Consider the following 16,386-nt stretch of genomic DNA (forward strand, 5'->3'; position numbering starts at 1 on the left):
TTTGGGAGTAGTGTGACCAAGTTGCATAAACAATCTGATTATGATTTGCATGCAAGGTCAAATGCTTTCTTTCAAGTTGACCCATATATAATTTCAAATTAGCACATGGGGGAGAGAAATGAACACTTTAATTCACTTCAAGTTCATCTTTTCTCTTCAGGGGCATGAAATGAGCCCTCAAGAGCTTAAAATCAAAACCTTGACGAAAAATATTGAGGAACATAACAAAGACATTGCATCACTGCAACAATTTTGGCTCCGACAACAGCATGAGCTGGTTACGCTGACCCAAGAAAGGGAGCAGCAGACAGCTAACGTGGAACTGCAGAAGAAACAAGTCACTATTCTTGAACAAAAGAAAATCCGCACTGAAAGTAAGCTTAGGGCAATCTGAGTAATCAGTCTTTACTGGAACGTGGATGTTCTACACTCAAATTATCTTTGTGCATGCTTTCTTTAGAACGTATGTAATTTACTGTGTAAATGTACACTTAAGAAAAAGACCTTAATTTTATTCATGTCTTGCTTTCCCCATGCTTACAAGAGAATTCAGCAAAGTGACCTCTTCTAAATGTGATGAAAACAAATACTTTGACATTTATTATTGATACCTTGCAATCCACTTCAGCAGTTTGTCTAATAGTTATGGCATGGGGGTAGAATAACACCTGTAATGGTAACACAAAACTGTATGATGGAGTTTGCAGCCTGCAGTTTACTTCCCATTTTTATTCAAAAGTGTAAGGCACAGTCACAAGATGTAAATGAAAGATACTTTTAGATACTTTATCTCAGGTTTTAATCTGTTGCTGTTATTCTTGCCTATGCATTTCTCTCTAAAATGACACATTGTGGCTTCCTCCCTTTCAACCAATGCGTGAATGGTTGCTTTCAGAAGATGAAAGGCAAATTGGGATGGAGAGGAATATGATGTTGTGTATTTGAGTAATTCTACAAACTAAGATTGTATGCTCTGATGGAAGTTTCCCAAAAAAAACTTGCTTATTAATATTCCAAATTTAGCGTGTAACTGCTGGTAATTGTTAATTGTTGATAAAACTAAAATTTGTCACACTCCATCTAACATACATAGATCAGATGTGCCATCTTTTATTTATCCCTCTCAATCACACTTCACAACATACTTCCAATCTTCAACCTGTTTCACAACAAACATTTCTTCTACTTTGTCAGTATTACCGGACATAATAAATCTTGTATCTATTTTTTCGCCATCTAGATATGATACAACAGGGACTAAAGGTAAAGAAGGACATTGAACGCCACATGAGGGTTCTGTCTAATGACATGCTGAAGCTCAACACACTTTTAACAAAGAACAACTCTGTTAAGGATTCACTTGAGCACATGAATGTACTCATGGAAAATGAATTTGTAAAATCACTGAAGGTTAGTCAAAGGAGAATACATAATCAAAGAAAAACAATAAGCTAACAGATCTACAACCTTTTCCATTATGGAAGTCTACAGCAGCTGTGAAAGGATTTAAAGAATGACTTACCGGTTTAAGATAGTTACCTTGACTTTAATCCAGAGTAAAGTTGATATAACAGAGATGCATAAAATAATGAATGTGCTGGACTGCATGCACATTGATAAATTAGTTCAGTTTTACAGACTGAGGTAGAACTTAAACAATCCAAAAGCAGGAATAGATTAAATGTTATGTAGTTGTTTTTATTTTGAGAGCAGTAAGAGTGAGATGGTGTGATATGTGCAGTCACTCTCTCTGCCCCTTTCAAGAGGCATTAGATTGATTTTAATTGCAAGGAAAGATTGGAGAATACATTTCAACTTGTTTCCCAGTATCAGGCAAATGTTTCTGGTTTTTGTAGTCTTAGATTACATAACAAAAGTATGAACGCATGATGATTTGAGGGTGAATTTGATGGACCAACTGGTCTTTTGCCTGTCATTTCTGTACATTTTTATGATTATGCCAAAAGTTCCTGTGAATCATTTCCTCTGTCACCTTTGTTCTGATGAAGCTTCTGTAAAATTCTAGTTTGACAATTTTGTGAAATTCAGGTTCATGGTAAAAAGAGGTGCAACTTGTTAACACTGAGTTACCGAGATGACCCAATAACCAGTTGTAATCCATCTTTCCGAAATAGTAAACATGTGGCTTTTGACTGACAGATTTCATTATCAAATGGATTTTATAACTTTTAATTTAGTTATTTTTATAACACATTAAAGGTTTATAAATGTTCTCCACTTCATTAAAATAGTTTTGATTCCCCATAAGTGTTTTATTAAGAAAGCATATGTAACTTAGCAACTTTAGAGTTACTTTTATACACTCTTGTGAATCAAATGTTAATAATTTTCCATTTAAGTTTCTAATGAAGATTATTTACTTTAAAATTGCCTTTATCAGTATGCTTTAATGGCAGATTTATCCACAAACTAATTCTAGTGAGGCTTTGCTTAAAAGTATGTCTATTTTTGTTTTAGTACGAATTAAGTATGTGATGCTTGAAACTCAATAGTTTCATTTAAACTGTGCTTTGCCTTATTAGTAAGTGGTGAGTAACTTTGCAAATCTCAAGGCAAACAATGAGACACAATATGGGATAAAGCCTTAAAACCTCAAACTAAATGTTATTTATTATCTTTCAGGATGCAGAGCGACAATCTATTGCAAAACAACAGTATCTGGATCAACTGAAAGAGGAGAAGGAGCGACAGCTTAACAGTCTTGTGGAAGCAGAGTGAGTAACTATAAGTATATGTGGCTCAAATTTTGGAATTGCAATAGATATTTCAATAATATTAATCATGATTGGCTTAAACAACAACATCCCATGTTTTACAGTAACATAATTAGATGAAAATTGACACCAAGCTAAAGGAAGAGATTGAAATTCTAATCAGTTAGGTTTTCTTTCTTTCTTTTTCAATCTTTTTATTTTCAAATTAATACAGATTGATATATAGCATCAATACTTATACACGTAATACAAAGAGATCAGGATAACAATCATAGCATAGATAATCATAAAGAACAATAAAATATAAAAAAAAATCTGTAGATCCAATGATCTCTTAGTAAATGAATATAATACAAAGGAAAGAAAAAGATTTATTATATAAATTTAAAAAAAAACCCAAATCAATAAGAAAAATTGTAAACAATATAAACTAAACAAAAAAAAATTAAAAAAAAACAAACAACAAAAAAAGAAAAAAAAAACTGGGCTAAAATTTCTCAGTAGAAGCAGAGCAATATTATGTCATCAAGTCCGTTCCTCCAAGTTGGAAAGTTATTGAAAGGGGATCTACATCATGTGAAAATATTGAATAAATGGACTCCAAATATCTTCAAATTTAAGTGAAGGATCGACAGTACCATTCCTAATTTTTTCCAAGTTTAAACATGATATAGTTTGAGAAAACCATTGAAAAGTAGTAGGGGGTATTGGATCCTTCCATTTAAGCAAAATGGATCGTTTGGCCATTAATGTGACAAAAGCAATCATATGGTTAGCGGAAGCAAGTTAGGTTTTAAAGAGAATCTTAAAGGAGTTAGAAAGACTCAGTATTTCAGGGAGAGAATTCCAATGCTTGAACCACCTAGCTGCCTATTAGTCGTGGGACGAAGAGAGTGGTTCAAAATCCAGAGTTGCAGGAAAGCAAATCTTTAATTGTTGTCAGGCTGGAGAAAGTTGCAGAGGCAAACTTTGGAGATGTAAGATCATAAAATTTGAAATGTTGGTGGCCAGCGAGTAAATATAGATTTTTGAGCTTAGGATCATAAATGAACCAGATTCGGTAAGGTTTGGAGTATGAGCAATTGAGTTTTTGTAACAAAACCTGCTTGTGGATGCTGGACAGCTAGCAGCAAAAATTGGAATAGTTAAGTCCGTTGGTAAAAATAGATTTCGGCAGCAGTTGGGCAAAGGCAGGTGGAAATGGCTGAGGTAACACAGATAGAAGTCGGCAGTCTTAGTGATGGGGTTATAAGGTTAGCTCAGAGCTCACATAAGACTAACTTTCTGAATAGTTTGGTTTAGCTTAAGGAGAAAACCAGGCAAGATATCAGTAGCATGGGAAGGGAATTTGTGATGGAGGCTGAAAAGAATGCCTTCAGTTTTCCAAATACTGAACTGAGTGGCTCACTTAGGAATAGATATTAAAGAAGCAGTCTCAGGGGACAAGAAAGATGGTAATGAGACAGCTGAGTATTGTCGGCATAAGAAACACTCAGCAAATCAGACAGCATCTGTGAAAGAGAAACAGAGTTACTATTTCAGGTTGAAGACCTTTCATTATAACTGGGAAAGTGAGAAAAGTTAGTTTTTAAGTTGCAGAGGGAACGTATGGATAGGACAAAGAGAATATCTCTGAAAGGGTGAAGCAAGAGTTACCCAGATGATCCCATTAGAGAGAGAAAAAAACAAAAGGACATCTTAAAGCTATGAAATGCAGATCAGAACTGGAACCAAAAGGAGAATGCTGGAAATGCCCAGCAGATCAGGCATTGTCTGATATTGTTGGATTCAATATTGAGACCCAAAGGTACAGTATGCCTATACAGAAGATGAGGTACTGCTCCTCCAGCCTTCAATAGGCTTCATTGCAAAAGGCCACAGACAGATAGGTCAGAGTGGGAGTGGGACAGAGAATTAAAGTGACAGGAAATTGTAAGCTCAGGGTCCCCAGCTATTTTTAGTTTCTTGCTGTTCAATTTGCCTCTTCCTGCCAATGGGAAAAGAAAAATTTGTGCATTTTAGAATCAAGGGATACAAGGTTGGTATCGCAAAAGTGGTGCTGAAGTAAAAGATCAGATGTGGTCTTATTAAATGGTAGAACAGCCACAAGGAATGAAATGCTCTATTCTTGTTTCTCTTTCTTATGTTCTTTTTTTTAAATGTGTATCTTTTTAGTATTTCAGCCATGATGTCCTTTGATTTTTGTTTTAGCTGCTAATTACTTTTATTAACTTGAGAAGTTGGATTAATATTGTAACAGCTGAAAAGCCAAAATTGAGAGTTTGTTACTTAGAATTGATATTAATGGAGTTGTATTATTTTGCTGGAAATAATTTTGAGGTCATTATACTGCAAAATCCCTTCAGAGTTTGAGATATGTAATACATATATTAACTAAAGTAGATGGAGATGAAAGGACAGCATGAACTTGAATTGTTCTAGCAAATTTTATATTCAATGCTGAATCAAGTGTCCAATTAATAGATCAAACCTTTAATAAATTAGTACCTTGTTTTGAAAAGTATGCTGAAGACAAAGTGGTCGGCAATGAATAAACAATGAATCACTTAGGATTTGTTTGATCTTACCGAATCTGATCTGAAGTATCCAAGGTCTGGTCAATTTCACTTCTGATCTTTCATTTGTTTTCAGCAGTTTTTAAGGGAATAATAGCATAGTGGTTATGTAACTGGGCTAGTATACCAGTACTAATGATTTGGAGACATGAGCTCAGATACCACCATGGGAGAATGTAAATAATTTGGAATTTTAAAAAATGCTCACCTTGAAACTGCTAGGTTGTCAAACCCACTTAACTCCACAGAACTTTCTCTGCAAACATCTGGATCCATGTCTAAGGTGGGAGATCAGAGCCCCAGATTAGCTGAGTAACAGTATTACATTATTATACTTTACAGACAACTTCTCCCTACAAACTCAACGCATGATATGAATGCCATCACCATTGACTCTGGACTTCACAAAATTATATGGCATCAGGTCAAACACAGTTAATGAAACCCTCTGCTGAACTCCCTCTACCACCTTTCATCCACATTGAATACCATTTGGAAGAAGAGCTAGGGGTACCAGGGGTATAGATTGTACTCTGGTTGGGGGCTTAATGAAGAGTGAGTCACACCACTACCAAAGTAGCCAGACAAATCAGGAGAGAGAGAGCTGACAGACTGCGCAGGTGGAAAGACAGAAAACCACACAAGGTCAAAATCAACTAGTCCTCAATCTCATCAATCTACCTGTTATAGATAGATGTGTCCATGACAGTTTTGGTAGGAGTGACTCTTACATAGCACTTCTGGAAGTGAAAAGCCATCTTCAAACTGAGGACACTCTTTACTATGTTGTATGGCACTACCATCATGTTAAGTGTGATAGTTTCAGAACTGATCTGGTTACACCAAACTCAGCTTCCATGAGATACTCTAGGCTAACAGCAACAATGTTTTATTACACCATGATCTGTAACTTCATGGCTTAGACAAATATTTCAATTTTAACAAGGTACAAGATTTAAGAAGATTAAGTTATCTTTATAGTGTCACGAACCAGCAACAAAAGAAACACACCGTCATGTATAAGTGTTAAAAACTATTTTATTAATAACTACTTATAATAATAAGAAAAATAAAAGTAAAAATGTTAGAAGTAAAAATGTTAGATCTTAAACATTAACTCCAAAAACTAAACTCGAAGTGTGTGTGTGGCAAATTCCCAAACTCCAAGTCCAGGAATAGTTCTCAAAGTTCAGTTCAGCAAGCCATAAGGTGAAATGTGAGCAAAGGCTTCTTCAAAACCACCGTTGACTGAAGACAAGATGTAGAGAGAAAATAGAGATATTATGAAATCCAAATGTTCGACTTTGGAACTCATACAACACCTCAGTGACTACTCCACCGCTTTGTTCCGAAGCATCTGCCACCCCGAAAGGCACTCGAATCATGGCCGTCCACACAAATACCTGTTTCCCTCTACAGGTTAATGACAAAGTGGACTCCACTGAATTATTCCAAAAATCCATACGTGGATTGTAGTGACAGACACAGTTACTGTTTTTCATCCATCGATACAGAGACCAGCAGGCTGGTCTCACTCTCTCGCTCTCTGACTGCTCCAAAAACGTCATTACGTCCTTATCTTCTGTTGTTGTCATCACGCTGCACACGCACGCACACGCGCACACACACACGCACAACTCTATCTTAAAGGGGCATTCACCAATAGTAACCTAGTCTGTAACAATAGTCAAATGTACATCGAAACACACAGTGAAATACATCTTTTGGGTAGAGTGTTCTGGGGGCAGCTCGCAAGTATTGCCACGCTTCCGGTGCCAACACAGCACACCCGTTATAAGTTTAAAGTAGCTTGCTCATTCAATACTTTAAAGAAAACATTTATAATTGATGTTTATGACAATGGCCATGTTTATTCACAGGATAAATGAACAAGACAAATTTTCACTTTCATTCTTCCACAAAGATCCTGATGATGAACCTTTTTTGCAGAATGCATAGAAATCATTCTGATTTCCATATTTTTTATCCATTTATTTCCACAATTGATATGAAACTCCTTTTATATTTTCTAGAATACTTTCATTACATTTGCTTTCACAGGCGTCAGATTATGCTGTGGGAAAAGAAAATACAGCTGGCAAAAGAGGCAAGATCAGCTGTTGACTCGGAGGTTGGACAGGGTGAGATACGAGCCATGAAAGCAGAAATACACAGAATGGAAGTGAGTTCATCTGCAAATATAACACACAACACTGAATTAACAATAGACTATTGGCAATCAAAAAGCAAAATGCTGAAGAGGCCAAAAATCTGAAATAAAGATGGAAAATCCTGAAAATGCTGAAAAGATCAGACAGCATCTGTGCAGTTAAAAATTAACCTTTCATCAGGACTCAGAAAATTTATAAATAAAACACACTTCACAGAGTTGTATAGCACAGAAATGGGTCATTTGGCCCACCACATCCATGATGACCTTGTTACCCATCAATACTTATCCCATCTGCCCACATTAGACCTTTATCCTTCAAAGCTTTGTGTATTTAAGCGCTTGTCTAAATGTCTCTTAAACCTAGAGATTTGTATGTGATTCCACCACATCCTCTGGCAGTGACTTCCACATATCCACCACTTTTTGTATATAGAAAAAAATCCCTCAGATCCCCTTTAAATTCCTTACTCTCACCTTAAATGTATACCCTCTTGTTTTTGATATCCCTACCATGAAAAAAAGATTCTGACCATCTATCCTGTCCATGGCTGTCATTTTATATACCTCTATCAGCTCATTCCTCAGTCCTCTTCGCTCCAGGGAAAGCAAGTCCACCCTATCCATTCTCTTCCTTTAACTAAAGTCCTCAAATCCAGAAAACAAATTTATAGTTGGAAAGGAGGAAGGGGCAGAGAGAACAAAAGGGAAAGTCGGTGATAGGGTGGAGACCAGAAGAAATTGAGTGATACATGCGGTGGTGGTGGTGGCTAAAAGAGGGTGGTAAGGGAAAATGACTAACTGAGGGTGTACCTGCATGAGATATAAGTAGGAGGAGACAAATGAAATCTGATATGCCAGAAGGAAAAAGTGGGAGAGAATGTGGTAAATACAAGACCAGAGGGGCTGATTATCTGACATTGCTGAGTTTATTGTGGAGTTCTGAAGGCCAAGTCAAAAAATGAAGTGCTGTTCCTTGAGTTAACATTGAGCTATATTGGAACAGTGTAGAAGACCAAAGACAGCGAAGTCAGTGTGGGAGTGGGATGGCAAATTAAAATGACTGGCAACTAGCAGCTCAGGATCACCTTTACACATTGAATGAAGATTTCTCCAAATTAAAGGACATCACTTTGTGAGGAGCAAATGCAGTATACTAAATTGGAAGAAGTACAAGTGAGTTGCCTCTTCACTGGAAGAAGTGTTTGGGTTCCTGGATATTACGAAGGGAGGCGGTAATAGGCCAGGTGTTGTATATCCTTTGGTTGGATGTGAAGCTACCCTTTGCGATGCTGTGTTACTGCAGAATAAAGGCATAATTTCTGCTGTTGGAAGCCAGGTATTAAGCTGCAAGGTTTGCTGCCCAGTCAGAAACTAACAGAAAGTTGAGGAAAAGGAATTATTTTCAGATCTGATATAGTTGACATAAAACATTTGCAAGGCAATATAGTGCTTCAATGGCACCTTCCTGTAATCCCATCAAAACTTCATGGCCTCCCGTGCTGGTCTCTGGCAAAAGAGAATGAAATGTAGTTAAATCTCTTTGTATGGAGAGCTTCAGTGATGGCCCCTTATGAAATACTGGGCAGACTAGCAAGATCTTGCAGTTGCATTCTGCTCCAACTTGGCCAGAACCAGATAATCACTGGGCAAAGTGGTCCTTGCCCTCCTCTGTGTCTGCATTTGTGGCTACAATTCGAGACACATTTCAGTGAGGTTATCCTTATTGAAGCACAGATGTCTTGTAAATTGTTTTTTATTGAGGTACGTGTAGGATAATGTACTAATGTCTGGTAATATACCTATATTTAAGAGCAAGAAAACTGGTTTCTGCAGAAATCTTAAAGTCAGCAAGAAGTTCTTCAACACCTGTTACATCACTCACATTATCTTATTCTTAAACACTTGTAGAATTGTACTAACAGCCAAGATATAAAAACAATGAAAATCAGTTATTCAAGTGGTGGATAATACCCTTAAATTTGCTGATGAAGGATCCCTTGCTGTGTGTTCAGCCACATGAGGTTAAAAGAGGGTAAAAGTTGGAGCTTTGGACTTCAAATTGGTAATGATCTGCCTTCTTTACACGTATTACTGCTTTCAAGCATACACTTTCAATATGGCACCTGACAGTATTCGCACCACAAGTAGATGTATGTGCTGGGGATACAATTTTGGAGCTCTGAAAGCATATGTGCCCAAAAAGTGAGGTACTAATGATCCAAATTTCTCACCAATTGAATCCATGAATTAGCAATGCCAAGGAAGATCATACACATGTCATAGTTAACATATTCCATGTGCTATTCTCAATATCCTTATAGGTTGCATTTTTAACTCTATTGATTACATACAGAAATATTGAAATTATTACCATTCAGAAGCAATGACAGTAATTGTGAAATACTTCCTGATGGCAATTATTTTTAAAATAGTACTATTACAATTTTATTTCTTAATTTATTTAAAATTGGTAAATTCATGGCAATTCATGTATAACTTCTGGGTATAACTTATGTACCTCATACTTTGATCATGGAAATTAGCCAGACTTTTCATTTACCCCTCATTAAAATGAATATTCCTTTGATGAGCAGTTCTGGTATTCTATTGAGGAATGGCTCTATAATATTTGTATTCTTGATTCGAAGATACGTTACAGTCAGCTTATGAAACAGCAAGAGCAAATGATTCGTGACATGGAGGCTGCTGTTTCACGCAGGGATACAATTTTGACACGTGGGGAAGCACAGGCAAAATTGGACAAGAAGTACGCAACTAGGACTGATTATCGTAACAAGATACAGGACCTATGCAAGAAAATTGCTTATGTGCAAAAGGTAACAGAAACAAGATTGAATACTTCTAAGAACCCATGCAATTAAATAAAAAGTACTATTTATTTTCATCCGGCTCAGCTCAGACTTTTTCATCCATTGTAATCTTGATCAAATGACTTTGCTAGCTCCAGTTCACACACACATTCCTTGCTGATGTACCCGGCAAAGAATTATTTTGGATGCACAGTGATGAACTCTATGTCATTTCTTATCTCCCTTTTAAGATCTGGTCAAAACTAGCAAATTTTCTTTTACAAACTTTTGTGAAAGCTCGAAACACTGCATTCTAAAAACAGGCTTATTAGCAGAAAGATCTAAAAGGTAATAATTAGGGCTGTCAGATATTTATAGGAAAGTGTGCTTGATTTACAAAATTTCAAAATAACATAGTTTTTTGAACAGATCATGCCCCCCACCCCTCCCCCAAGACTCTTGCCAGACCCTCACTGCTGGATTCTCCACTGCCTCTGTTGGGCAAGAGACAGGCAGACAGAAACAATGAAGGGAAAAAGAGTAGGTGTAAGGGGATGTATGCGTCTGTGTGGGGGGGGGGGGGAGGGGGGTCAGAAACAGAGCAGAGGGAGAGAGGGAGGGCACAGAGAAGGGTAGAATGACTTGTGCAGGAGAGGGAGATGTAGCAAAGGGTGAAACTCTCCAAGGCACAGAGACTGAATTCAGCAACTTTGATTGAGAGCCAGAGGCACAGTTCTTTCACTGCCTGCACAACGTTGACTTGAAGTAGTATTACCCACTCTACCTTTCCTGTTCCTCTCTCCTCTACCTTTTTCTTGTTTCCACCCCTCCTCTGACTAATGAAAGTATTTTTTCCAGACTGTTCAAAAGTTTTAATGTTCTTTTGTTAATGTGATTAAAATTGTGATTAAGTTGTGATTTTTTTTATTGCTCAATGCCTGCTACTAATAATTCATTATAATATTATAACTTTGAAAGGATCAAGACAGATCTAAAACATATGCAATTATAAAATCATTTGTAATTATAATATTAGAGGAACTCACTTGGGCTGTTGTTTCTACACTGGTACCTGTTCTTCAAGTGAAACTATCAAATATGGTCCCAGTTCTTTGCCTACATACTTCTGTATTTAACATTTTAAAGTACGTAGTTCCATTTTAAGTTATGTTACAGTATTATCCACAGAAAGTACCTGCAATAAATATTCCTTTGCGAAAAGCAAACATCCTGGGAAATAACATGTCTGGTAGCATGTTTGGGGATTAAGTGTTGACATTTCAGATTGATTACTGAAACTGGAAGGTTTTACAGAACCGAATAATTATTTTTAAAACCCTTACTGGTCTTGTACCACAAGGATCTACCACACCTATAAAGGTACTAGAAACAGGATTTCATTGTATCAATTGAGAGTTGCATATCAATTTGACTGAATCCTTATATCTCATCATACCAGTCCTACAATGTGCACGTTAGTTTCTGAAGAGATGTCATCAGCCAGAGCTGCAGGGAGTATTTCTGATCTTTAACAATTCATTTGTCTCTTCAGTGCAGTTATGGTTGATGGTTGAAATACAAATACATCATGGCAGTTTCCTGCACAACTGTAAAAGTCAAATGCATATGGTTGGCATTGCCTACCAGCTACACATTAATATATCATTTCTCCTTTTGATGAAAAAATTGTAGGTTTGCATATAGAATAAATATAATGTGAGTTATTTTATTGGCACCCTGTAGCAGCTGAGTTGAAGTACACAATGAAAGCTCTTTGCTTATTCCCTTGCTTGAGTCCATAGTCCATAGAGAATATTTAAATTGTGAGGCCCATTTTAATTAATCACTATCCTTCATTCTGTTGTACATTGTGGATAGATTTATGTTACTGAGACTGTCCTTAGACTGTCTATAATGATGAGATGGTTTAAGAATTCAGTGTAGTAAACATTTTAACAGATCCTATTGAGCTGAACTGGCATTCTGTGACAGGCTGGAACTGACAGCCTGCATCTTTAGAGGGGAAAATTCATGGTCTCTGGTTAGAAAGCAAATCACTTTTACTATCTTGATATTTTAAATATATATTAAACAATCAGCCAATAAGTTTCACTTTCCTTAATGTAACAGTTCTGTAGATTATTAATTAATGTTATTGGTGTCATTCTGACCACATTTTTATAGAATATAGAAGAATTTGACAAAACCATTGAAGAGTTGAGGAAATCACAGCAAACTGTGTATGAACAGTTGGGAGAAAAACAGTGTCAGATTCAAGAAGAGAGATCCACAGTAGATCAGCTTGATGCAACCATAGAATCTCTACAGGAAAAGAAAGGAATGGTAAGAATAATTTTTGTAAAACTAAGAGCATATTTGGTTTGAAGAAAATGGGCATGCTGAAATTAAAATAATTAATTTGGAAACTTTTAAGATTTTATGTGATAATTATATGCAATTAGTTAAGCTAATCATACAGCATTAGTTTAATGTTATTTCATGGCAGAGAGTAATTGCTATTCATTTTGAAAATTTAATTGTATTTCTCAAGCCAAGTTCCCTTGAAGTGAGATATCCATTGACTGCAGTAAAATCTCAGTGATCTACATTGAAAACAAACTGGAGCAATGACAGCAAGATTAGAAGTCAGCACCAAATAGGGAACAGAGTAAAGGAATATCCACTTGCAAAATAAAAGAAAGGTTATCAGACAAAATCAATAAAGAAATGGAGATTCTTCTCTATTTTATATTGTCACTATTTGCCCTACAAGGTGTAAAGTTTTTTTTCTTGTGTAACTCATGAACTCATCTTTTAAAAGAAGATGCTCAATTTTTGTGTCCTCCTTACATTTGAAAATCCTGATTTTAATCATCAGGACCTGATGCAGGGTTTTAGCCCAAAATATTAACAATTTCTCCCACAGATGCTGCATGACCCGCCGAATTCCTCCAGCACATTGTTTGTTGCTCCAGATTCCAGCATCTGCAGTCTCTTGTGTCTCCATATCACAGATTATACTGTTGTCCATCTATATATCCATAGCCATCTGGATTGCTAATTAGCAATTGGAGCTAGTATCAGTTTTCTCATCTTGAACCTAGGTTATTGTGACTGTTTTTGGTCCCCAGTCATTGGTCTAGTTTACCGAGAAATTTAAGTGGTTAGTTTTCATTGATCAGTTTTGTACATGTGTTAATGTGTTTGTGTTCACTTCCAATTGAAACCCTGCATCATGTCCTGATGATTAAAATCAGGATTTTCAAATGTAAGGAGGACAGAAAAATTGAGCATCTTCTTTTAAAAGATGAGTTCATGAGTTACATAAGAAAAAAAAACTTCACACCTTGTAGAGCAAATAGTGACAATATAAAATAGAGAAGAATCTCCATTTCTTTATTGAAATTGAACTTGGTACAAACACATTCTTCCAACAAGTAGAAATTTCTTTCTTCCTTTTTCCTTTTGAAATTGGTGACATGCTAGATTATGGTTCCACAAATACCATAAATATTTGATTACTGTGATCATACTTAACAAGCTTCTATTTTGATACATCAAGAGACTGTAATTGTAGATGAGTCTTATCTGGTCCTGGTCATACTTCTACCGCCATGCAGTTCTACATGGATGATTTAAATGATAGCTATTTATCTACCTGGGGTGCTAAGGTCTCTTTTGCATGAGAAAGCTGACTCAGCACAGACGAGAAATAAAACTTAAATCTGCATGGCTCAGTACCACACTATTTAAAGCAATTACACAATGAATTGCAAGGAGCATGCTATATTTTTGGATTTTTTGGAAAAATGAGAAAGGTCTCGACATCATTCTTTGTTTCCTTTTCTTACACTTTGATTGTTTACTTGATGCCGTCAAATGGTACAGTTGAAATAATATGGCATAACTGTGTGCTTTGTAGATAGAGTATGGTACAAAATGTACAATGAGAAGTGGTAGTGAATGGGAGTTAAAACAAGTAACTTCACTGCAAAGGCTTTGTAGAGAATGACCACAGTCTAGATTTCTGCTGTCGCTGGAGACTGAGGGTCGAGGCTCTGTGTAGCAGCCTTTCAAACACTTGCACTGGTTAAGGAGGAAATGTGAATGCAATTGACATCTTGTAAGATCAAATTCAATACATTCTCTTACAATGAATGTAGAAAAGGATGCACCAAATTATACTTATGGTGTATATATTTTGAATAAAGTATATTTTGAAACATATTAAAAAAGAATCAACTCCATTGTACATGAGTGGAAATATTTTAACATTCTTTGATTTTTAAAATTTCTTTTTGTCTTTTCTCCTCTGTGAGAGAAGCAAACCATTTTGTATCTGTTTTACAAAGCCACCTGAAGCTCCATTTGAGATCTGGAACTCACTGTGTAGGGGAGATTCACAAACAAATGGCATTCTGTTACTTTAAGATCCAGTATAATATATCAAGGCAGTACTTTAGCAGGGTGTTGAAAATACATTGATGACTAGAAATAATTAAAAAATAAGTTAAATAAAACCATATACATAAATTCAACATTTTTCTGTCTCTTGTGGTACAGAATCTCAACAAGATAGTGACTTTCCAGACCCGTCTCAAACACCTTCAGGCAGTGAAAGAAGGAAAGTACATAAAACAGTGCAGATCTGAAGAAACACTGAGGAATGAACTACAGAAACAAGAATGTCGAATCCACACAATCAACACCATCATTGACCGTGTTAAGGAGGAATGGCCCCAGTACCAGGGAGTGCTTCGTAAAGTGACTCTTGCACTAGCTGCACGAGGAACAGCACACGAAGGACATTCATAAAAGAGATACTTAGAAATTGAAGCAAACTAGATGGTGGAAAGAACTGATGTTCTAAGGAAACAGAATAAAAAAGGATAGTTGTGAGTGTAACTTTAATTAATTCAGTATAACATTATATGTCATTACTAAGATCAAATAGGGGCTTGTCCACAGATTGTTTCTGAAGAAATATCTTAAATCGTTTTCTTGTGAAAGTATAAGTTTATGCTGATGTGACTTTATATGTTCAAATAAAAAATGTAATTTACTGTTGATTAAATCATTTTACATGATTCATTTTAAATCATTTAATCAGTCAAATTAAAAAGCATCTAACATTTGAGTGCAAAATGTAGTAGAAGTAGAACCACAGGAGGGAATGTAATCTGGGATTTAATCAATTGCCAAGTGTTTATGAGGTGCACACAAACAAAAGGAGGTTGCATGGGGAGATAGCATTACATGTAATTCAATAAATGTCAGAAGGATAATTGGGGGAAATCTATAAATGGTACTGAAATTTAGAGTTGTGAAAGAAATGATAATTGGTTTCTTCAGGGGTTCAAAGAATTGACCATTGATTGATTGTTGTAGTATTAAAAAGATACAAGTTAATGTGCTATATTTAAATTAATAAACTGTGTATCAAAAGTTGTTGATCATTCTGTGTTAAACACTTGGTTCAAAACTGAAACAAAAATGAACTAGATCTGGCCTGTTAAGCAAATATGAATAATGGTTATAGTTGATCAAGGGAAAGCAGCATTTGTTCTAAGGCAAAGTGAAGAAGAAAAGTATAGTAATAGAGCCAAATAAAGTATATTTTTACTTCCTAAATTAAACAAAAAGTGCAAGCTTCAAGTCTTTTATATTAATACAAAAATTTTCATGAAGTTCTCTGGAATTCCAGATAAATACAGTTCAAGTAATTGGCATCATAGTGTGCGCAAGAGATGAAAACAAAGAAAGAATTAAGTTTCATTTCAAATGTCACAATATTAGTTGGAGATAACATTTTGATTTTTAAAAAGTGTGATTATAATTGGCATAAGTGAAGCATTTTGTCCAATTGCACATTACACAAAGGTAGCAGAGGACACCAGAGTTCCCTTGTGTCTCAGACATCAGGCACATTTCTAAATTGTCTGGAAAATATCTGTTTTTCTGTAAGGGATTAGTCAGTGAATTATTTCTTGTTAGGTCCCAGGATGAAGAAGTTATTTACAATGGTATTCACTCCCCAAACAGAAAAGCAATAGAGTTCCTTTGGTCCTCACCTTTCACCCCACCAGCTCCAA

The 16,386-nt window shown here is 35.9% G+C and overlaps 1 protein-coding gene across 3 annotated transcripts in view; it reads left to right on the top strand.

Moving 5' to 3' along the window:
- Positions 1–15,735, top strand: part of ccdc40 (coiled-coil domain containing 40) — a 106,186-nt gene extending 90,451 nt beyond the window's left edge. Inside the window, exons 15-21 of one of the 3 annotated variants that reach the window (XM_052033212.1) lie at positions 161–374; positions 1,241–1,410; positions 2,644–2,735; positions 7,373–7,493; positions 10,133–10,321; positions 12,479–12,637; positions 14,858–15,693. In XM_052033212.1, coding sequence (XP_051889172.1) covers positions 161–374; positions 1,241–1,410; positions 2,644–2,735; positions 7,373–7,493; positions 10,133–10,321; positions 12,479–12,637; positions 14,858–15,109 — 1,197 coding nt within the window. In that variant the 3' untranslated portion in view covers positions 15,110–15,693. Of the gene's footprint in view, positions 1–160; positions 375–1,240; positions 1,411–2,643; positions 2,736–7,372; positions 7,494–10,132; positions 10,322–12,478; positions 12,638–14,857 lie in introns of all 3 variants that reach the window. The other 2 variants (XM_052033211.1, XM_052033213.1) reach the window with 2 other exon arrangements.
- The last annotated feature ends 651 nt before the right edge of the window (positions 15,736–16,386 follow it).

This window comes from Pristis pectinata, chromosome 18 (genome assembly GCF_009764475.1).
Source record: "Pristis pectinata isolate sPriPec2 chromosome 18, sPriPec2.1.pri, whole genome shotgun sequence".
Classification (NCBI taxonomy): Eukaryota; Metazoa; Chordata; class Chondrichthyes; order Rhinopristiformes; family Pristidae; genus Pristis; species Pristis pectinata.